Here is a 26,276-nt window from a genome sequence, read left to right as displayed (position 1 = left end):
CTGATTCTCTATCGATTATTATTGAGTATATTCTAATGTTCTCAAAAGTTATGAAAAAATATGAATTGAGTACCGTCCTCAAAATTGAACCAAGAACATTTAGCGCTCCTATCTTAGGTTGGCAAAGAAAATTCTATTGGTTTTTAACTTTTAAATTCATATCTCAGCCCATTTTTATATTGATTGAAATTAGCAGAATCAATACACTTTTTCCTACGCAAAACAAGGGGGTTTATGCAAATTAACGTAAACACCGTTTTTATATCGCTTAGGTTTTGAGCATTTCTCACTCAGAAAGTTGACGAGATGCTTGAAAAAGTAGTAGTCGATAGATGAGAGGTCTGGAAAATATGGCGAATGAGGCCGAGTTTCGTAACCCAATTCAACTTCTGGTCAGTTTAACAACTTCTGCTAAATTGGCCATTTTCTGCTGACCAATGCTGGGTATTCTCAAATTTCTGGTGTATTTCATCAATTTGTTAACATAACTTCTCTGCCGTAATAGTTTCGCCAGCATTCAAAAAACTGTAATGGATGGGACCGGTTACAAACCATTAAACAGCATGACATTCCTTTGGTGTAACTGATGGCTTCAGGACGTGTTATACAGCTTCGTCAGTGTATAACCATTGAGCTAAGAACCGCGGGTTGTTATAAAGTACCCAATTTTTATCGTAAGTCACAATCCGGTCGAGAAACGGGTCGTTCTTGTTGCATAAAAGAAGGGAAGATGACACTTTATAACGGCGTTTCTTTTGGTTGTCATAAAATTCGTGGGCACGCATTTATCACATTTTTTTGGTCTTTTTAATATCTATCAAATAGTTAGAAATCGTCGTATACGTTACATCTAATTCAGAAGCAAGTTGTGCGTGGATTGGTTTCGAATAAGGCTCTTAATTGACTATTGTCAATGGCTGCTCATCGTCTTCAAGACTCTCGTCACGGCCACGAAATTTCTTAAACCACTATTGTGTTGTGCGTTCTGGGCCAAAAATTTTGTTAAAACTGCGAGCTGTTTCAGCAGCTTTCCAGCCTAGTTTGAATTGAAATAAGACAATTGTTCAAATTTGTTATTTTTCCATTTTGTATTCAACTTTCAGAAAAGAAGATATAATTGTTTCAAAACGAATGTACGTTAAACGATTATATAGATCGAAAAAACACTCTTTAAAATGATACATAAAGTGAAGGTATTATAACGAAAACTTAACTGAAAATACATCATTTCTTCAACTTTCAAGTCAACTTAATATTCATCTCTCTAGCATCTTACCGTCTGAGATAAGTTAAATAAATACGAAAGGTAAAAATTATAGCAGCTTTGAGTTATAAATGGTTAATTTTGAGCATGCGCAAAAGAACAACAGGCGTACTGTTTTATTCGACTTACACTGCCAAGGTCAACTGTTTTGTTATTGTTGGCCCTTTTAGCAGCAATTTCTGCCAACTAAAAGCCAAATCAAATGTGTGCTAACGGTTTAAATACCCTATATATAAAATTTCAACTTTGTAGACTAAATGTTCAGAGAGGAGTTTGGTAGTGATTTTTCGCCACCCCGACAAGGTCATATATATATATATATATATATATATATATATATATATATATATATATAACTACTTAATTTACTCACATAAAATTAATATACGAAAGTATAGATTTATGCGTAAACTTTAAGTATTTACTTCAAAAGTGCTCAATACGTAGGTAGAGCTAGTTAGTAAGTTATAAAATGCATATGGCGATTAAGCTACACTGAATATTCCGCGTTTCATCCACTCTAGGGTTCTTCAGGCTTATGCGCGAATTCTGTGGTTGTTTGCCGTTTTTATATGCGCATCTTCTATTGAGATTTTAGTTAGCCAATCAGCTTTCTAGTATCCACCGCGCCCTTCCTATCAAACAATGAGCATGCATTTATCGAACAAATACCTATTTGACCTCGTGTTGACCTGTTCCTTTGTGTGTGTTCTATTTAGCCTGGATATTTAGTTTCTTGATCTGTTTTAAATCTAGGTTAGTGTGTTTTTTTTAATGTTAGTTTATATATAAATATATATATATATATATATATATATGTACACACATATATGCATATATATACATATATATATACATACATATATGTGTGATAGTTTATGTATATTCATGTTTATTTAATTTATTTATTTGTTTATTTTGTATTGTTCTGTTAGTTTGTTTCTACGTGTATATATATATATATATATATATATATATATATATATATATATATATATACACACACACACGTAGAAACCTTTGAAAAGAATTTAGAGTAACATAACTGAGAAACATAACTGAACAACATAACTGAAAAACAGGCAAAATTTTGGCATGAATTAACAGAAAAGCAGTATTTTGTGAACTTCTAACCGATAAGTTTCTTCCGTTGTTTATTTATATTATGTGATGGATGCGCGTAACAAAACAACATTTCCTCCGATGAGATAAGCAATTTATTGAAAATTCAAGGGAAAGGTCTTTTATAATCATCTGTATTCCTTTGTCAAGCAATACATTTTGTGGTAATTATACGTCATTTAACTCAAAATTTGCACACACATACACACACATATATATAATTCGTGAAATAGAATAGACGTTTTTAGTTTATTAATTTTACATTGAATCCTTTCCATTTTTCGTATTGTAGTCTTTACTTCGGGTGGGAACCCTAAGGAGCATGGAACCTGGAAACGATATTATTCTTTTCTTAGATGTTGAGAATCTTTTCACTGATGTTAAGGTCCTCGAAACTATAGACATTATCATAAATAATATATATAATAACCCCAATCAATAAAATTAACCCTAATATCTTATGGAAGCTTTTGTTTGCCTGTACATCTGAAGCCCCATTTTTTTATCACTATGGCAATATTTTTTTTTACAAAAATATGGCATTGCCATGGGCTCTTTTTTAGGTTCAACTTTCAGCATTTTTTATATGTATATTCTAGAATATAAAATATTTAACAGCGTAAAAACCTCTAATCTAATTACGATATGTCGATGATATTTTAATAATGAAGAAGAAATTATGGATTTAGCACTAACAACATAAAAGATTAAAAAGCTCTAAAGTAATAAAAATGTACACTGTGTTGATACTAATAACAAAGTAAAATTAAAAACCTCCAATCTTAACATAAGCGATAATTTTTCCCCTTCGACAGAGTCACTTGGTAAGACTAACCTAGTATATGAATTCAAATGCCAATTGGGAAACTGTGCCTCCGACAGAAACATACAAATAGGTATGACTACCACGACATTACAGTGCTTTGAACAAATTGCCATCTTTAAACACCTGACAAACCAGCATTGCCCTTGTTTAGCTTTTAGTTGATAACACTAATATTCTTATACAATATAACAAGAAACGTAAACTTGAAATACTCAAAGCTATACTAATAAAAGCTAAAAAAAAGAACTAACTTTACGAATAGCCGTTTGAAGTATTTATAATATATAAAATTTATCAACCAATAAAAATTAAGCATCCATAAATATAAATAGTAACCAGTTTAATTAATCTTTGAAGATGAATCCAGAAGGATTTGAAAGTACTTGGACAAATCAAAGTTTCCACCTGAAGTAAAGATTACTATAGTAAAAATGGAAAATATCTAATGTAAAATTAATAGACTAAAAACATCTATTCAATTTAACGAATTATGCATAAAACAAAAAATGCTGCCCTAACACACACACAAACACATACACACACATACATATATATATACTAGCAAAAGTACCCGTAGTTGACTGGGTTCAGAAACAGCCTACAGAAAATGGATTCTGATTTATGAAAGTATGATAGGTTATGAAAAAAGGAAGGGTTGTAAAGAGATAGCTTCGAATCTGGGGGTATCAAAACCAAAGCAAAATATGATGAAAGTAAAAATAAAATAGATAAACCCCATAATTTATTATACTCTACTTGTTCACAATGAAACACTTATCACACTATTCTGTGGATCTATATTAAAAAAACCTTGTTGAACTTTGTGGCATATTTTCATTCTAAGGGGGTCAGGCGCGAACGAACACCCCATAATTTTATTATACCATATTTCTTCAAACTGAAACATAATTATCAAAGTATACTTACGCAGATAGATATGAAAAGTCTTTATTAAAGTTTGTGCCTATTTCCATTCTATGGAGGCCAGGCGCGAACGCAGACCCTACAATTTTATTATACCATCCCTATTTAAGTTATAACATACTTATCAAAGTATTATTATGTACATCTTTATCAAAAACACTTGTAAACGTTTTTTTTTTTTAATTTTTAAATTTATTTTATTTTCATACTTTGTGGACCAGGGTCGAACGCAGACCCCCCAATTTTAATGAACCATCGTTCTTCAAGATCCAACATACCAATTCCTGTGTTTCGATCCATCTTCTAGCATTATATGTTTGTTCAGTTTTTTAAAATAGTCAACCATATTCCTATTCGTGACCAGACACACACACGCACATTCAGCTTTATATTATATATATATATATATATATATATATATATATATATATATATGTAAGAATTATAGTACAGTTACATTCAAAGATGCAAAAATTTATGTTTAATGCAAAACAGCTCCTTCAACATATTAAAATGTCAATACATTTTTTAGAGATGTTTGGATATGCCGAAACAAACGGTCATTATTATAATAATGCCATCTCTTTACTCTTCAGAAAATTTAGAAATTCTTTGCTTAGATAGAAAAATGCATGCCAATATAATACTGCAAGAAGAAAACGGTTTATAGAAGACTCAACAACTTCTATTTCAGCAGCCATCTTTGTTCATATTATATATATATATATATATATATATATATATATATATATATATATATATATATTATATATATATATATATATATATATAAATGTAATTTTTGGTTTGTTAAAAGTGAATAAAACCATATTTCTACGTTACCAATTTAATTGAAATTTTCAGAAAATCTATTTTTAAAGTTTTTAAAGAGAAAAATTTTTTTTACAGTTTTTAAAGAATGTTTGCATGTTATTAAAATAATTTAATATTGCGAATTATAAAAATATTAAATTATAAATGAAAATATTTTTCGTAACTGCGAGATTGTCCCGATTTCATTTCCGGTAGAAATGAGCCTTTCACTTATAGAGATAAGTATTATTTGTATTAATTTTTATGATACTCATGCAGAGCGTGATCCGTGCTTAAATAATAACGTTATTATTTAAAAAGCCATTCTTTACATGGGGGAGGGTGTTTTGTACCTATTCTGTACTTTAACCTTACAATTGAATAAAAAAAACATATCGTAAAACTTTAATTTGGAAATACGATTTAAAAAATAGCGCGGATCACTCTCTGCATTTTTTCCTTTTATTATTCTTAAAGAGTAAAACTTTTCTTATTCATGAAAAGAGTTAAGCCGACGTAAATAAATAAATAAATGTTTGTACACGTGACAAATTATCAATAAATGGTTTAGTTACTTTTTTTTAAAAAAATATTTATGAAAAGAGTTAACGTAAATAATCTTTGTAAAAGTAAGTGCGAAAGTGCCGTAGTTGTACTCCATGCGTAATTTCTATACTTATACGCTTTTGGAAATTTTTTTCACTGGATTATTATTGATTGGACACTAATTAAACAGATTATTAAAAAAAAAAAGTAAAAAAGAAATCATTATTTCGACATTTGAAAGTGGTGCTCACTTTTTAGTTACAACGTTCTGATAAATCAGTCACCCATTTTGTAACCAATAAAAACGCGGCATATCAAAACCAGAGAAAGTAAAAATAATATGAGTCTCTACCGCATTTGTAAGTCAGAAATATATTTGTTTCTCAAAGAAAAAAAAATAGATTGAACATGACTTTTTTATTGTTTTTATGAAAATAAAGTTTCGAGTTAAAAAATTTTTTTTTTACTTATTTAGTTAAAAGTCAGGTTGTGGGTGTTTTTTTTGTTAAAAAACACCCACAAACTGACTTTTTTCTTAAATAATTTGTTTTTATGAAAGGTGAGGGTTTTTTTTTTTTTTTCAAAACTTTTGTTTTTTTTAAATTTTTTTTTAAGTATTATAAATTTCACTAACATGCTGGAGAAATGTTGGTGCTAATGCAGAGAGTGATCCGCGCTATTTTTTAAAATCGTATTTACCGACATGTTTAATAATTTGGTATTTTTTTAGATTAGGTCCACCTCCACAATTTTTCTTTAAATGACGACACTTACAAGTTTTCGAGGATGCTGAATACGGAAATCGCATTGAAATATTGCGGAAATCAGTAGTTATCAAGACATAAAAAATTATATTATGCATTGTATTCTTTGGCGGCCATCTTTTTACGCGCGAACGCGCCGTAAATAAATGCACGCGCGTAAAAAAGATGGCCGCCAAAGATTACAATGCATAATACAACTTTTTATATCTTGATAACTACTTATTTCTACAAAATTTCAATGCGATTTTCGTATTCAGCATAGTCGAAAACTATTACAAGTGGTCATTTAAAAGAAAATTGAGGAGGTGGACCTAATCTAAAAAATTACCAATAATTTTCCATCCCATACGCCTCCCGATTCATTGCTTCGTCAACATGCGACCATTTTATATCTCCCGAAGACACTTCCGTATTTAGCCCCCCCCCCTCCAAAAAAAAAAAAATTGGGTGACCGATTTACCAGAACGTGGTAACTAAAAAGTGAGTACCCCTTTCAAATGTTGAAATGATTTTCTTTTCAATTTTTTTTCATAATCTGGTTAGTGTTCAATCAATAATAATCCAGTTAAAAGATTTCCAAAAACCTATCAGTATAGAAATTCGCATGAGGGTGATGGTTGTATAACTCCGCCACGTAAGTAAATAAATAAAAAATGGAACGACCATTAAATAATTCTGCGGGTCGCCATGGAAATCAACGCCCAATGAGTACCAAAATAGTTTTCATGATATGAAGAAATTTTTTTTCGAAAAGTGGGTGATCCTTACATGTAAATTTAACTTAAAAATGAGCACCCACTTTCTGGCCACCCGGGGAAGGGGCATTTATTTTCGTGTTTATTGGCTTAAAGGTTTTTTGACAAGGCAGTTTGGTACGCGAGTGCATATTTAACAGTTTTCGTTAATGCTCACGCGTAGCATAAACAAAGGCTACGTCTGTGAAATGGAAAATAGTCCCATAGTTCAGGGGTTATTACCATGCAAAAGAAATCAAACAAAAAACTTTTTAGCCAAGAAACACACAGAAAAATAAAACAAAACATAGCATCCATTTTTTTTCTATCGAATTCATTTGCTGTTTTTATTGAAAACTATTTTCCCCCGGATTTTTTATATAATTTTCCATTAAGGGCCGTGCGTCTCACGTTCGTATATAACAAAATATTTTTTGTAGACTTCAGTGTGCTAAAAACGAATCTGCAAACTGTTTCCGTTGCAAAAAAATAGTTTTTATGATATGAAGAAATTACTTTTTCGAAAAGTGGGCGATCACTTTTCTATGTAAATTTAACTTAAAATGAGCACCAACTTTCTAGCCACCTGAGAGAGGGGGGGGTCCCATGTTTATTGGCTAAACAGCTTTCGTTTATGCTCACGCATAGCGTAAACGAAGGCTACGGCTGTGAAATGGAAAATAGTCCTAGAGTTTAGGGGTTATTACCAAACAAAAGAAATCAAACAAAAAACTTTTTAGCCAAGAAACACACAGAAAAATGCCCCTCTCTCAGGTGGCCAGAAAGTGGGTGCTCATTCTAAGTTAAATTTACATTGAAAAGTGTTCACCCACTTTTCGAAAAAGTACTTTCATGAATATCATGAAAACTTTCTTTTTGTTACGGAAACGGTTTGCAGATTCGTTTTTAGCACACCAAAATCTACAATAAAATATTTCGTTATATACGAACGTGAAACGGGCTTTAAAGTAAAATAATACCGGATTTTTTGGAGTAGATTTGCCGTTTAGTTGTACAAATATCCTCAAACCAGGTAATCACTAAAAGGGACTTTTTAAAGTCGCCACCTGTATCGAGCAAAAGTTAAAAAAAAAAACGATTATATGCCAGCCTACGTCATGATGACGTCATATTGAGTGAGTTCCTAACAGTATTTTGTATAGTTTTTTTAGTTTAAACTCATTTTCCCAAAATTTCCCCAAACTTAACGTGTTCGATACAGCCTGGCGCCATTTGTATTTTTCAGATATACCGATAAACAATGGTTGTGTTTGAACCGATGATACATTACATAAAAACACTAAAATCTTATCCAGTTAGGTAGAACATTTACTTTTCTTGCCTTTGATAACATTTATTTGTTATATATTTATTTTTTGACAACTTTTTTGTATCTGTGTTTAGTAATATGAACCCTTTTCATTTAATGTAACGTTTAGTCGGCTTGAAAAACAGTGTTTATCGGTGTATTTGAAAGCTACAAATGGTGGCGGACACTGTTGATTACTTTTAGTTAGAGAAAATGAGTTAAAACTAAAAAAAACTATACAAAATACTGTCAGAAACCCACCGATTATGCCAGCCTATGTCATACTAACATATATTTGTGGGGTTTCAGACACTGTTTTGTATAGTTTTTAGTTTTCAACTTACTTCCCCAAACTTAACGAGGATCCAGATCAAATTTTGCGAGAGAACCATTTTTTTTCATTTTCGCCTTCTTTTTCACTTTTTTGGAGTGGATTGCTGTACTAAGAATATAAGAAACATGCATTTTTCTCTTTTTATTAAATTTTTACATTACACCAAATTGAGCCACTGCAACGCGTGGCAGGGTACAGCTAATATATATATATATATATATATATATATATATATATATATATAAATATATATAAATTTTACAGAAGATAAGAAAAACATTGGTACTGTCGGTTTGAAATCCGTTATATCTGGTCCGATGAGAACAGATATAAACAGAGGATTAATAGAATTCGATATTTTTCGCCCATAAACTGGTACCCTTATATAAAATTTTAAACCGACGAATAGATATTATGCTCTTTTATTGAATTTTACTTCATAATTGAGAAGTTTGCTGTGTTTTTTCCCACAGACATCACATGGTAAATGCATATATATATATATATATATATATATATATATATATATATATATATATATATATATATATATATATATATATATAAACACTTGAATGCTACTGGGCGCAATGCCATTATTATTAATTGCTGAGGGATTTTTAAAATGTTATAAAGAAAGTGTGATATTTAACAATAACGGAGACACTTTAAAATAGTTTTTCTCTTTTTTGAATGTTTTTTTAGTTTTCGTTCGGTATCAAACTTATTTTTTTAATTGTGTGTGTGTGTGTGTGTGTGTGTGTGTGTGTGTGTGTGTGTGTGTGTGTGTGTGTGTGTGTGTGTGTGTGTGTGAGTTTGTTTTTGTAGAAGTTCCGCTTACCATGATTCTGGAACAATCGACGATAAAAAATTTGAATAATGAAAACCTAAAATAAAAAGAAAATAGAGAGATTAATTCATGAGCATACATAAAAAGGGGACAATAATATATCTTGAATAATTAAATTTATTTATTTATTATTGATGGATGCATTGGAAGGCCATGAAATGTCAGCGTAAAAACATTGCATTTGGTTGAATACAGTTAAATACGGCAGGGCACTTTAATACTAACGTATACTTTGACTGTATAATCAGTGTCGTGTTTTTTTAATACCTAATCATCGAATATCATTAGAGTTTCTAGAATTATTCAATTGTTCTAGAGAGACGTGTAAGAATGACTAGCATATTTTGGTACTTCCTTTTTTTAACACTAGGTTCCACGCATGAGAAATTTTACAATCTTATTAGCAATGTCTCTAGAGATCACGAACAGGACGTGTGAATGAAAAATGAGGTATTTTACATTTAATTGCTATTGAGAAGTAACGCACAGTACTCTTTCACCTATCGGGATGAATGCGTGTTAGACCTCTTCGGAATTTTTTTTACACAGGAATCACCGCTTATCAAGGCCCGGAGGTCACTCAAAGATAAGAGTTAATGGGTATACATTAGTCAATGTGATTATAGCGTAGTAAACATAAATAGTGAGAATTTTGTAAATTAGATTACTTAGGGGGACGGTTAAACAAGAACTTGTTTACGTTGGACTTGAAGACAATCAGATTTTAATCAGATGGAAAGCAGGCAATCAGAAGAGAGTTCTACAGGCATGCAGTTTTAAGCAAGACGCTTTCTTCATGGAATCTACATTTAGGTTTAGGCACAGATAAAGAGTGTGGAAAATTATTGATAGTGGTTTTTGCTAGACGAGTGTTTTTCGTGAAAGTTTAGCGCGGGGGGACCATAGAGGAGGAGCACTGGCCATGAAAATAACGATAAAGCAGAGACAGGCTGAGACGTCTCTTCTGTGGGAAAGAGGTTGCAGGGAAGAGAAAAGGGCATCCTCCACTATGCTACGAAGTCTATTTTGAACGCTGTCAAGGCAGGATAAACTGCTTCTAGCAGCTCCTGCCCAGATGTTGCAACAGTACCTCGCTGTTATATAGGTAGAGAATTGCATCAGGAGTGAGATATCTACTGAAGCGGTAGAAGGATCCCACTATTTTTGCAGCGACCTTGGCAATGGATTTGATATACGTGTTCCATTTTAGATCGGGAGTAAAGGTCAAGCCCAGAAGCTTGTCAAAACATGAAGCCTCCCCAAGACGAGAGCCGTTCATTTCAATTGATCCTAGATGAGCATCAAAAAAGCATATGTAAAAATAGAAGCTTGGTTTTAGATGCATTAAAAGTAACAAGCCACCTATTTCCCTATTGTACCACGTGCTCAAGATCAGAGAGAATCAGAGAAATCTTGTTCGTTTATGGTCTTTGATGCAATTTCTTAGATTGTTGAGTCGTCAGCATAAACGTCTACGAATAATTTAAGGATGTGATTTGGAAGATCGTTAATGTAGATTAGGAAGAGGGTTTGACCCAGAGATTCTCAAATCACATGCTTATCAAACAAAATCCCTCAATATTTTGTAGAAAAGTGAATATAGATTTTATTCAGTTTAAGAAAAGAGGTAAATTTATTGTCAATTTCCTAAGTGGTTCAATTCAGGCTATTTTCAAATTGACTCACGTTAAACTGATTTCATGTATACATTCATCCAATATTTAAACACGTTTTTATTAATATTTCCCCTACACATTTATTTAATTAGTCATTTAAAAATCTCCATAAAATAAGTGAAATTACGACTTTATGAGACTGAATACTTAAAAATAATTAAAAAGCACTATCGCATTCTCACTAATCTACAGAGAGAAATCGAAAGTTATTTTCATTGTATTAGTCAACGAAGGTTAAACGAAGTGTTTAAAAGTTGTCTTATATGCGCGATTAATGTTTTGATCTATATATTGGATAAATAAAACGGATAATAATAATAATAATAATAATAATAATAATAATAATAATAATAATAATAATAATAAACAGAAATTTAATTACATGTAACCTTAAAATTATCCTAATGTTACATAAATACTGGCAACATAGTTTGAACAATTCAGCATGTTAACATATATGCATAAGTAATACATAATGCATAATGTCTTTTAACACTCGATAATCACAAAAAATATAAAATTAAACCAGCTTCTACACATGATGCAATTCTGTTAAAAAACATACACAGCCTCATTGAAGTATTGATACTCACCCCAAATTCTTAAAATTAAATACTGGAACCCTTGAAAGTTTGCTATGGTGATTTATTGGCATTTAAACACGCATTTATAACTCTTTCCTCCCACACAGAACTAACTTACTATGTAATCAAATATATATTGCTCTTTCCTTGCTCGGACGGAACACTCTCAAAATGTAAACACAGCATTAGTTTGGGAGTGTAAATATGAACACAATATCAACACGTCACTACTCCTTCACCCCAAAACGACCCTAAAATGTTCCTTTACAGATACTAATATTTAGTTTTTGATTTTTGCGTGATTATCAAAACTATAATAATACTATATTTGCGTTTTTCTTGCATTTTTTATTCCTATTGACGATTAAATTTAATTTTATATTCTTGACCGATCACTTAGGTAACAAAGCTGTTATGTCGATACTTTCTTTTTAGAACTGATTAAATGCTTTGAAATAAGTTAAATCACAATATTATTACGCAGGTAGGTTTCAACGTACATTTTATTGCCTACGGAAACACGCTCAATCTAAAGAGTTGACAAATGTTTTTTTTTTATAATCAGCCAGTACATGCAGATTATTGCCCAAACCAACAGTGCTGACAATCACATACCGTGCCTTTTACTAGCTTCCACTGGAAAACAATGACCAACAGTGGAAGCTGGATTATTTCATTTGGGCCACAGCCGCTAATTTCCACGGACGGCAGTGACCACCAACAACAATCGTAGTTTCAATTCTGCTCTGGATCTGTCATTCTCTAGCGGACAACGCTGGTTAACAGATCCTGCTAGTATATAATATAATATATATGTATAGGAATATATGTGGTATAAATACGATTTTCATGTCACAAAATAATTAACCTTACTCACTTGTTTGTTAAGAAAGCGAAATAAAGTATACTTAATACGATTTTATCAGTAAAAGAATTTTAAAAATAGTTCTAAATAAGATTTCTACTTCACGAACTAATTGATTTAAATGGTTGATTTGTTTTCTAAGAAACCGCTTTTACGTAAGGTCGTCTCGGGTGAGGATTAGGGAAGGTTAACACAAAATAACGTTCAGCTTTCTCTTAAAACTGTCCGTATCAAAAGAAAATTATTTCGCCTTATTAATAAAAATATATATTTTAAAAAATATAACGTAAATATGTGTATCTTTCCCCCTTTGTGAGTTGAAGAAGAAGGCGCAATTTTTTGAATATGTGTTCATTTATACAAGAAAAAAAATGAATATTATTTGCGTTGTTATACGCAACCTGTTTCAATGTATTGGATAAATAATATGGGTTCAGATCCAACTTCAGTAAACCTGTTGAACTTACTACTCGCCAGCAAGACAATAGACACTCAAAATGACTATTACAACAACAACAACAACAACAACAACAACAACTACTATTTAGTTTTTTTTCGGACGTGAGAAAGACTAAATAAGAAATGTAAATGAGAAATAAGTTGAGACTGTACACATTTCCATAAAGAAAAATATTCCTATTCCGGAAAAATATGTTTGGAAGTAGTTCTTTAAAAAAAATATCTTATTAAATTTGGAAAGTGGAAGTAGTTATTTGTTGAGAATGTAATTAAAATTAGTGCGATTAGCTAGTAATTATGCAATTAGTCTATTTCTAAATACGAACACTGACAACTACTATAATTAGATGCAATTACTGAAAAGAAATGGTACTTAATATTTATTGTAAAAATAAGTGCTTATGTGCCGTAGATAGAGAAATGGGTATCATTTTTATTAAGAACGTAATCAGCTAGAGGCATACAAATAGGGAAGAATGGTTTCACGGTAAACAATATCGAATCGGATTAAGTTCAAAGGAAACTAAAACTAAAATGAAAAACATTTTAAAGTTCTGAAATTTTTTAGATGAGGACTGTTTATATTACTTGTATTACTCGGACTATTGTTCTCATCTTGAGTTTTATTCGTGCGACGTTTCGGTCGGTTTGGCCTTCGACCATCTTCAGGCATGTTGGTTGTTGTTTGGAAACAAGAAAAGAGAAAGTTACTGGTTCCGTAGATATTTTCGTATTCTTGGAGTTTCTGTTTTGTGGAGATGGTTTTTTGAAAAATTGGTTGACAAAGGGGAGGCTGGATGTGGTGAGTTTGTTCACCGAAGCACTCACTGATGAAACCTTAACAGTGGTAAGAAAGAAGTTGTTCTCGGATACATCAATGAGAAAATTGACAATCGAATGGAGATGTTGTCAAGAGACTACACATTTTACGTTGGAAACCGACATATATCAACAAAAAGGTTTAGCAAAGATTTACCATAATTCCCAGTAGTAGCCAATATACACATGAGCATTTTGAGGCGTTGGCAATAAGCTTAACACCACTAAAACCAACTATGTGGCTACGATGTATGGATGGTCCATTCATACTCTGAAGACACGCAAAACTTACTAGACCATGTAAACTCCAACCCCCCATCCACCCATTTCACTATAGAAAAAGAAACGCAACAGCAAAGTAGCATTCCTGGATGTATTAATAATCCACGAAAATCAGAACTGCGTATCTTTCATATATCGAAAACCAACCTTCACAGGCCAATACCTGAATCTCAACTCTCACCATCCATACAACGTAATAAAGTAATCGTTTGGTACTTACAAAACAATATGTAGCAACGATAATAGATACCAGGAAGAGTCGGAAAATCTAAGAATAACAACCTTTCACCGAAATGACTACCCAGAGAGCGTGATATCGGCTCCAAAAAACCCTAACCCTTACACCAAAAGACCCGAACACTTGATACATACATAAAATTGTCTGAAATGGGTTTTTTTTAATATGCAGTCCATATGGCACCATAACAATATTCAAAAGTGACTCACCCCCTCCCCCTCTCAAAAAAAAACTCAAACCTCGGACTGAAAGTCTCATGTTAAAAAATTGTGTGTATGAGATTTCATGCAAATGCGGAAAACTGTACAAAGGTTAGACCAGTCGCCCCCTAAAGGTAAGACTAGAAAGGACACCGTAAAATTGTGACACGGGGAGAGGTCAAAAAGTCGGGACTAGCTGATCACATATGGAAAAGAAAAGGAACATACTTTCCTTTGTGCAACGAGATCAAAATAATTGATAGGGATGCAAGATGGAGAGTCAGGCGACTCAAAGAAGCAGCACATATTCTAAAAAAATAAAAAATATTAAGCAAACCAAGCTTAGAAATTAATAGCATTTGAGAGATTGCTATCGTAGGAAAAACAAGAATCGTACACTCTAAAAATTTCAGTGATGATAGAGAGATAATCCCCTGTCCATCTTTATTAGGGTTGCATTCCCTTTGTCAACCGATTTTTCATACATGCGAAACCACGTACGTAAAACAAAAACTAACTCCAAGAATACGAAAATCAGTACGGAGCCAGTAACTTTTCTCCTTTCTTTCTCAAACAACAACAAACATGCCTGAAGACGGTCGATGGCCAAACCGACAGAAACATTGCACAAATAACACTCAAGATAAGAACAATAGTTTGATTAATGCAAGTAATACTAAAACATTTGTGTAAAAACACACAGAAAAATAGCGAATCAGAAAAAATCGGATTAACTATGAGAATATCCAATAATTTAGTAATATAATAAAAATATTGGAATAATATTTCGTTCTGTCCTCACTGAGATCTTCTAACCACTCTGTTGTCTCGGTTAAGATAAAAACAAAACAAAGTCCTCAAATATACCTCTTCATCGTACTGTATATCGGCACTCTATGACTGGCTGGGATATCTTTCGAAAATTTATATCAGATATACCTCTGCGTTCAATGTTGAAAAAGAATGTGTCTTCTATAGTAATAGACCTGACGGAATAGTTAATTCTGGATATAGACAGCTTCATACTCTCCAAGAAATTCCAGCAAAAGCTTAACAGCCAAACGTTGTTCACACCAGAATGAGCTGCTGTCACAGAAATCACTGTTTCCGTTGCTTCCAACAGATTACTGACACTAAAGCAATAACTTTTGACATTTCTCTCTGATAGGCTTATAAGGGTAGTCGTCGATGGGCAGAAACCAGAAGTTCATAGTATCAATGCTGGCGTCCCTAAGGGTTCCATGCTGGCATATCTTCCTGATCTTCATCAATGATCTACCAAATCATATTCTTAGGTCGTTCGTAGACACCACAATCTATGACAGCACTCCAAAGGCCAGCGATGACCAAGATCGTTTTGACTCACTCTCTTCTGATCACGTGGTGCAATTAAGAAAAAGTGATTTGTTAATTAAAATTACAAATCACAATGCATCTAAAATCAAGCTTCTCTCTTTTCATCACAATCGTTCTGACCCTAAGCATCAGACCCTAATCATCAGACCCATGAATGACCCCAGTTGTCTTGACAAGCTTCTGGGACTGACCTTCACTCTTGACCTGAAATGGAACATCTACATCAAATCTGTTGCCACAATCGCTGGGAAAATGGTTGGATTATTGTACCGTTCCAATAAGTATCTCACTGCTGATGCAAAACGCTATCTGTATAAGACCCAAGTATGTCATAAAATAGAGTACTATTATCAGGGCAGGGGCTTCTTGGTAAGCCCTATTCTATCTCGATAAAGTTCAAAACCGGCTTCTAAATCTAGTGAGTGATGCACTTTTTCTTCCTTACAGCCTCTTTCCCATAGAAGAGACATTGCGAGCCTGTCTATGATCTATCGTTCTTTTAATGAAAATACTCGTCCGAACTGCAATCTATAGTTCCCCCTCGACAAACTTTCACAAAAACACTCGACTAACTACAACCTCTATCAACAGTTTCCTTCACTCTTTATCAGTGGCTAAATCTAAACGCAGATTGCATGGACACAGATTATTTCCTAGAATTACCCACCTGTGGAACACAGCTCTATTAGCCTGCTTCCCGGCCGACTGCAGTATGGTAGTTTTAAATCTAATATAAACAAGTTCTTGTTAATTCGTTTCCCTAAATAATAAGATTATATATATATATATATATATATATATATATATATATATATATATATATATATATATATATATATATGTATGAAATTAGTTTTTGCGCTTTAGGTCTTCATTGTCAAAAACGAATGTAGGTCATATGTTCTTTTAAGAAATTAAATGTTTATTTTGTTTCTTATTTCATTAACTAGTAATAAACGATGCTTTAATGAATCGAAAAAGTTAGATATCTTGATTATTATTCTCATGGTTTATTTAATGTATTAATTTTAAGATATGATTTCCAAACAAAGTTATTAAAAGATTAAAAAAGAATATAATAAATTAACGTATTAATTTTGTGATATTCTTTTCCGATCTTTCTGTAATTTTGTCTGGACACCATGCGTGAACTGGACATCGGCCAACCATCTTGTATTTCTGTCTTAATAGTTAGAAGCGAGTGATAGGCTGACTAATGCTGCAGTTTTTGTTAAGCCAACTCGCCAATCGCTGGTTTGTTGGTTGCATAAAAATCACAGCATTTCAGTTTCTGTAATGCTTATATGTGAAGAGTGTTTGACCGTCATCAGCTTCTGAACTCACTGTTTTAACCAACCTTTTCGCGTGCAAATTCTCTTTTACAAATATGTAAAACATGAAAAACATTTAAGTATAATCAAATAGATATATCTAAAAATAGATATATCTAAGAATAGATATATCTAAAAATAGATATATCTAAAAATAGATATATCTAAAATAGTTGAAAGATGCATACGATGTACACAGAATAATTTGAATTGACACAAAAATATTTCAATTTTTTTTCTGTCTTAATTATTCGATGATTGCGAAAACAATAAACAAGACGTTGAAAATGTCTTACCAAATTTCGATGAGTAGGCTCAAATCACAATATTTTGTTCTCATTTTCAAAAATGTAAAATATGTAAAAAAATTAAGCTTTAATTCATTTTCGATGGATAAGTGATTATAAAGTGTGTCTAAAGATTATAAAGTGTCTACAGATTATAAAGTCTCTCTAACGATTATAAAGTCTCTCTAAAGATTATAAAGTGTCTACAGATTATAAAGTCTCTCTAAAGATCATACAGTGTCTACAGATTATAAAGTCTCTAAAGATGATAAAGTGTCTACAGATTATAAAGTCTCTCTAAAGATCATACAGTGTCTACAGATTATAAAGTTTCTAAAGATTATAAAGTGTCTACAGATTATAAAGTCTCTCTAAAGATCATACAGTGTCTACAGATTATAAAGTCTCTAAAGATTATAAAGTGTCTACAGATTATAAAGTCTCTCTAAAGATCATACAGTGTCTACAGATTATAAAGTCTCTCTAAAGATCATACAGTGTCTACAGATTATAAAGTCTCTCTAAAGATCATACAGTGTCTACAGATTATAAAGTCTCTAAAGATTATAAAGTGTCTACAGATTATAAAGTCTCTCTAAGGATCATACAGTGTCTACAGATTATAAAGTCTCTCTAAAGATCATACAGTGTCTACAGATTATAAAGTGTCTAAAGATAGCTCATAAAACATCGAGTTGATTTAATAACACTTTTTTCTTTATAAAACGTCTAACATGTAAAGTGATAGAATTTTTTTATTTGTTGAATTTCAATGAATATATAAATATAAAAAATAAAAATTTCAACTTTCAAATGTTTAACAGCAAGACGTTAACAACATGAAGATCTGAGAAAAAAAGTAAATCAAGAGAAATACAAAGAGAAGTGTCGCATCATTTACTGATCTTCATGTCTTTTCAATAACATTAAACAGGTTTTTATCGGGAGCTAATTTTGGACTTGCTATCGTAGCAACTGATAAATTACAACAACTTTTCAGCCAGAGTTAATGCTTGATGTTAAACTTCATATGAACTGAATATATCTATGAAAAGTACTGCACAGGTTATCAAATGGATTTACGTCGCATTTATTGAGGGTGGGCTATTTTATGTAAAATTCCATATAAATTTCGTTTCTTGTAAACATGTTTTGATTAATTTTGAAGCAATGTTATTGCATAAATATGAACGATTTACATTTGGTGCAAGAAAAACGTTCAGAGTTAATTTTCACTTAATCTTTGACTTTAGAAAAACACAATCTTACAGCCAATCAGCTCGTCTGTGAACAAGCTTTTCCTGAAATCAGTTTCATATATTTTTTAACGAACTGAATTCATAGTTCTTATATTTCTTGGTTCGATTCTTTACATCTGCAAATCTTCATAATTCTTTCTATTTTGAATTATATTCCAAGTGCCACTACTTTTCTCATCTTTCCATCGTGCTTTTCCTGAAATCCTAAGAATTCCAACAGCATAAAATATAATCAAATACTGGCATATGCATTTCTGACTTTCTTTTTCGTATATTTTGTTGATTGTTTTCTCCTTTTTAGATACTTTAGATATTGAAGCGAGATTTTCTTTCACTAATTTTATTATGTTGTTCACCCGTTATTATGTAGTTCGTCTTATCACTAGTTAGAACTTGGAAGACTCTTCATACACAGAATTTAAAAAAATAATTAGCAAAGCTTGTTAAATTTCTTCGTGAAATGAAAAGAACATCCAGTTATAAGGTGATCGCCAAGTACTTGATGTAAAAACATTTCATCATTTTTTTTTACATTTTTTAAAACTCTTTTTCATCATTCGATGCAATAGATTGTACAAGATGTCATCTGCACTTTTCGCATTTTTGATGATCGCACTTTGTATATTACGAGGGTTTATAAGTTATAATAGAAGGAAATTAAATAAATATCATTAATAAGTTAAAATAGCAAATTAATCTATAAGTTCTGAGAATTTAATCGAATTTCTTTGATTCTGATTAATTTTTTAACCATTACGCCCATTTAATTAACGCGTGTAGCGATGCAATAACGTTTTCAAATTTAAAGGTCACAGACGAAACTGACATGATTGACCGACAGAGCAGCCTTTAAAGATGCGTAGACGCATCTAAAATTCGGGGTCATTTGAGTGAATTAACGTGAATTACATGTTTCGAATCATTGTCCTCATTTCTATTTCTGTTTATGTGAATCCTGTTAATAGTTTTGTTAATCGGACGCGAATGTTTTTTTTCGCTGTCTCTTATTTCGTTGTTCTCTCATTTCGTTCGTCTTTTGATCTTCTGAAAATTAGTTCATAAGTTTTTCACGGAATTTTCATGAAGCTATATACTATTAACGCAATAACTGACTGAGCCAAATATTTCAATAAATTTTGGTTCATCTACAAGAGTACTAAAATGGTCTCAAATAGCAATTTTTTCCATGATAAATTTCTCAATATTCATAAAAAATTGGAAATGATAGTTATGCATACAAACAAAACATCAATAGCCCACATAAATAAAATCTAATCAATTTCATGCAAGACTAATAATGCGTCCAAAATAGGAAAAATTACGCTTTCTTTTTAAAAAAAAATATCATGTAATGAAAAGAGCGCCTCTGAACAAAACTTTACTTAAAGAAAATACAAGGTTTTCTGAAAGTCAAATATCACACTAATATTATCTCTAAAACAATTAAGGAAGTGTTATATAGCGTGTATATACGCGTAAAAAGAAGTGTTGTATAACGTGTATATATACGAGATGACACTGGTCTCTTTATTATATGTATATATAGCGACAGTGAAACAGCAAAACAATACTGCTTGGTACTGTATCTTTATATATATAAAGATACAGTCATCCACATGCAGTACTGTTTCGCTGTTTCACAGCTCATCAGTGCGACTAGACAGGCATCTGCCTCAAGCCATGATCGAAACGCGACCGCCCAAATGACAGTCAAGGATTCTCACCATTAGGCTATACGGCTTCTGCTGTGTGGGTAATGAAAAAACGATGTTTTGTCATCGTCCAAATGCCTAAGCTCGATTTGTTTACACAAAGAGCGTCGCTAATGGCAGTTTTTATATCACTTCCCAATATGCTCAACCCAAAATAGGGAGCGTTATAGTCATCCACATATATGTCAGCCACATATAATAATCTACATATATATATATATATATATATATATATATACACACATGCATATAAATATATACATAAATATATATATATATATATATATATATATATATATATATTGTGAGAAATTCTACATACAACCGCCTCTTTCTTTTAGACCGGACATACAGCTCTAGTAGCCGGTCTGTGATTGGTTTGAATTCGAATGTGTCAGGTGATTTGACTTTTTTGTATTCATATGTTCATTTTTCAGTCTAAGAAAAACACGGAACTCAAACAAAAGCGGTTCTCTTTCTAGGGAGCCAGGAAAATTCCTTCCTGGACACCAAACAGTCGGTGAACAGAGGACACTTCTCTACAAGCAGAGACAGTTTATATTGCTGAATCTATTCAGATCAAGAATGACATTCAAGAAACTGTTCGTCATGTTTATTTTCCAAATATTGGAACTTATTTCATTTCTTCTTGAGTTCTTATGCCTGATTACATCATTTCCGCCGTGTTCTTCATGATCATCATGGATCCTTCTAAAGAAACAACGAACTAACATTCCAACAAAAAGAATTCGAACTAAAAGCTCCATGCGTATGGTAGCAAATCGGGCCACCGTTTTGCAAAATGACTTACCAGAACCAAAGAACTTTCATTGCTGTTACATTGTGAATACATTTTGAGTTTAAAGGTATGGCTTTTGTTTGTGGAATTCATTTGCTACTGCAGGGAGGAAATTGAGTGTGTAGGAAATAAATTTCTTACAATATATATATATATGTGTGTGTGTGTGTACACGAAGCTATACTAATAAAAACTAAAAAAAAGAACTAACATCAACAAAAGAAACTTTGCGAATAACCGTTTGAAGTGTTTATGAAAACAATTAATAATTTATTAACCAATGAAAAGTAAGCATCCATATATATTAATAGTAAAAATCTAACCAGTTTAATTAAAACTTTGTAGATGAATCCAGAAGGATTTGAAAGTACTTGGACAAATCAAAGTTGTGGTTTTTACATAAGCCAGTTTTCACCTGAAGTAAAGATAACTATAGTAAAAATGGAAAATATCTAATGTAAAATTAATAGACTAAAAATATCTATTCAATTTAACGAATTATGCATAAAACAAAAAATGCTGCCCTAACACACACTCACACACACATATACACCCCCACATATATATATATATATATAAATATATATATATATATAGTTCATGCTCATTAAGAGGGTGTGTGTATGCATATGTTTACACATATTATTCCAATGGACAGTATTATATCTCCAATCCGGTTTCGAGCGTTTGGATTTACTTCAGTCCCAGCATTCGGACAGGGTTAATTTGGACTGCTTCTGCTTGAGTAAGGGCAGGGGAGTCCACCATCGGTAATGCGCCACACAACACACGGCAGACCTATAGGAGCGGATATCTTCATATGACAAGGAGTCGAGTATAGCCTAAAGGCTTAAACCCTCGTTTGATCTTTTGTGATCATTAATGAATGGTGTAAGAATAGAAAATTCAACACAGCAAGAAAAATAGGAAGGAGGACAAAAACTCCACAGAATTTTTTTGTTCCTATTTTTATTTTTATTTTTTTTACTTAATCAACAATTCAATGATACTGTAACAAAACATGATATCAATAGAAAGAAATGTTTTGTTTTGTTTTTAGTAAATCTTGAAAAATCGTAGCCTATTATTAAATAATACTCTTGTTCTGAACGATTAAATAAAAAATAACAAGGCGAATCTCCACTTTCATTGGAGTAAAACAAAATTTTCAATAAAAATAACTTAAAGTTATCCTACAGCTGCTGCGAAAATTTAGAGATGATAATAAAAGCACATAACAACAAAATATTAAATAAAAACAATGTAAACAACAACAAAATAAACAATAAAAAAGTAGACACCATGACAAAAATAAAACTAACACTAGCAGAAATAATAATAAGATTAATAATAATAATAATAATAATAATAATAATAATAATAATAATAATAATGATAATAAACCAACTCCGGACAAGAAAAACCATACTATAAATAAAAATGTAAATCCTAATAATGAACAAGATAAATGCAACTGTAGACACCCACAATTTGCCCACTTCAAAATAAATGTCTAACCAAAAGCGTAGCTTACCAGGCCACAATATTTGCGAAAGAAAACCCGAATAACAAGAAATATTACGTAGGTATGACTTCCTTAGATTTCAAAACTCCATATTATGACCACAAAGGTACATTCAACAATAAAAAACACCGTATGAAAACAACGCTAGCAAATAAATACTGGGAACTCAAGGAAAGCGGACATTCGCCGGTAGTCGAATGGAAAATAATAAGACAAGCTACCACATGTAGAGACCTAGACGACCCATGTAGATTATGCCTTCATGAAAAATTTGCTATCCTGTACTTTAAAGAACCCCAACATCTATTAAACAGTAGAAGAGAAATAGCGAACAACTGTGTTCACAGGATAAAATTTACGCTAGGATAGCGATACAAAATAATTTTAAAACTAACAAAAACAATAGAAAATGAACAAATAAATAAATTAAATAAACATACATATGCATAAACTATCACACATATATTAAAAAAACAAGAAAAACCTAACCTAGATTAAAAACAGGTCAAGAAACTAGATATCCAGGCTAAATAGAGCACACACAAAGGAACAGGTCAACCAGAGGTCAAATGGGCCTTTGTCCGGTAAGTGCATCTTCATTGGCTGATAGGAACGGCGCGGTGGATACTAGAAAGCTGATTGCCTAGATAAAATCTCAATAGAAGGTGCGTATATAAAAACGATAGATAAGCACAAAATTCGCGCATAAGCCTGAAGAGTCCTAGAGTGGACGAAACGCGGAATATTTAGTGTAGCTTAATCGCCATATATATTTTATAACTTACTATATATATATATATATATATATATATATATATATATATATATATATATATATATATATATATATATATATATATATATATACATGTTTTTGGAACCATTATGTCAGCGTTTTTGAGAATAGCTCGCGTTACTTTAAAATGAATAGATTTTATAACATCGATGTCTAGCTTAGAAATAAGAATGATAAAACAAGGTGGGGATGAAACTAACATATTTAAACAGTTAAATAAAGCATTTTTTCGTTATCCGGATGCTTTTGAATCGTTTAAAATTAACCAGAAATATTAGTAAAGAAAATCCAAAATTTTATTAGTAATGTATAAAATCTATCTATAAAAACATGTATAAATATTTTTCACCTCTATATATATATTTAATTTTCAATAATAAGAATGTAAATATACAAAATACTAATCATAGTGAGGGTGATAAGTAGCCAAATGAATTAATCCTAATCTTATAAATACAAGACTGGTAAATTAAAAAAAATATATCCATTTTGAATTTGGAAACAGATGAATATCACAAGTAAGAAATTCATTTTATAACATGAATAGGTGAGATGAAGTAATTAAGAATAGGAAACTAAAAATAAATTATTACTGGTACTACAGAGAATTTGAGAGAGCAAGTGTATGCAGTGATTGCAGGTGATTGAATGACTTACTGACTAAATGGTTTTCTAACGAATGATAATATTTCTTATATAAGACTATATATATATATGTATATACATATATATATATGTATAATATACACACATGTTTATATATATATACATATATATATATATTTATATATATATATATATATATATATATATATATATATAGTTCATAGGAGGCATGAAGCTGCATGAATCTCTGAGTAGAATTTCCTGGTGCAAACTACAACGAATGTTCGCTGGCCCTCGCTGAGAGTCGCGTTTATTGCTTCGGGTTGCGATGAATCTATTCCTGTAATTCTGTAAAAATTAAAGATGGTTTCATATTTCTTTCTTCTTCTTCCATAGTCTCAGTACTCCCAACCGATGGCCTTATGCTATCCAGTGATTACATTCATGTCCGTTCTGTCATTTGGCTAGCGCACATTAGCGTCCGTCATAACTGCAAACAAACCTTGAAAGTGACAAAATCTTTTTTTCTTTATTTCAAGTCTCATATGGTTTTCTTCGAGCGGAAGCGCATCCCTACATGTACGTCAATTAAACTAATAATGGTCGCTGATTGGCAACCCTGTCCGCATGATTCAGTTCCCTATTTAAAAAAATAAAATTTTTCCTTACGTGGCACAATGTTATTCCTTATGGTGGCGAAATACGTCGTTTCTAAGTGTACTTAATTTTGCCCATTGCACAACTGCAACAACAGTTAAAAGTAACAGGACAATATGGACGTTCTCCGATGAACTACTGACGTTTTAAGTTGCTGCTCCTTGTAGGCAGTCAAATGGACAGCTTCGTAAAAGGAACTCGAAACACAATAAGGGATAACAAAACAGCATGACGACTCCAGTTATATTTTATAACTTTATTTATAACTGTGACTTGGCCCGAAGTTTGGAAATCCCTCTTCTTCTTTCTACATCTTTCTAAATCCGCTCATTAAAGCTCCCGTTGACGTAAGTAACCGTAGGCGAGCCTGCAGGTCTAAACTTCGATCTCCGACTGAGTGATTGCATGCTCGACGGACTTCTATTTTACGCGTATATATAAAAATGTATATATCAAATGTATATATGAAAACGTATATATCAAACGTATATATCAAAGCGTATATGTAAAATGTATGTATAAAAACGTATATATCGAAACGTATATATCAAATGTATTTATAAAAACGTATATATCAAAACGTATATATCAAATGTATATATCAAAACGTATATATCGAAACGTATATATCAAATGTATTTATAAAAACGTATATATCAAATGTGTATATCAAAACGTATATATCAATCCGTATATATCAAATGTATGTATCAAAACGTAAATATAAAACGTATATATCGAACCGTATGTACCACAACGTATATATCACAACGTATGTATCAAATGTATATATCAAAACATATATATCAAAACGTATATATCAATTGTGTATATCAAAACTTATATATCACAACGTATATATCAAAACGTATATATCAAAACGTATATATAAAATGTATATATAAAACGTATATATCAAATGTATATATCAAAACGTATATATCAAAACGCATATATCTAACGCATATATCAAAACGTATATATCAAATGTATATATCAAATGTATATATCAGAACGTATATACCAAAGGTACATATAAAACGTATATTATAAACGTATGTATCAAAACGTGTATATCAAAACGTATATATCAAATGTATATATAAAAACGTATATCTCAAAACGTATATATTTAATGTATATATCAAAATGTATATATCAAATGTATATATCAAAACGTATATATACAAACGTATATAACAAACGTATATATCAAAAGGTATATATCAAAAGGTATATATCAAACGTTTATATCAAACGTATATATGAAAACGTATATATCAAAACGTATATATCACAACGTATGTATCAAACGTATATAACAAATGTTCATATCAAA

The 26,276-nt window shown here is 31.4% G+C and overlaps 1 protein-coding gene across 6 annotated transcripts in view; it reads right to left on the bottom strand.

The window, feature by feature from the left end:
- LOC145287834 (Na(+)/H(+) exchanger beta-like) overlaps positions 1 to 26,276 on the bottom strand; it is a 1,099,100-nt gene that overhangs the window by 479,317 nt on the left and 593,507 nt on the right. For 4 of the 6 annotated variants that reach the window (XM_080135700.1, XM_080135702.1, XM_080135701.1 and 1 more), the window contains one exon: positions 9,478 to 9,523. The exons of the other annotated variants lie outside the window; for them this stretch is intronic. In XM_080135700.1, coding sequence (XP_079991826.1) covers positions 9,478 to 9,523 — 46 coding nt within the window. The remainder of the gene's footprint in view (positions 1 to 9,477; positions 9,524 to 26,276) is intronic. 6 annotated transcript variants of the gene reach the window in all.

This window comes from Euprymna scolopes, chromosome 11 (genome assembly GCF_053919585.1).
Source record: "Euprymna scolopes isolate OS-2025 chromosome 11, ASM5391958v1, whole genome shotgun sequence".
Taxonomy (NCBI): domain Eukaryota; kingdom Metazoa; phylum Mollusca; class Cephalopoda; order Sepiida; family Sepiolidae; genus Euprymna; species Euprymna scolopes.
The sequence above is the reverse complement of the archived record's forward strand: the minus strand, read 5'-3'. Positions and strand labels throughout refer to the sequence as shown.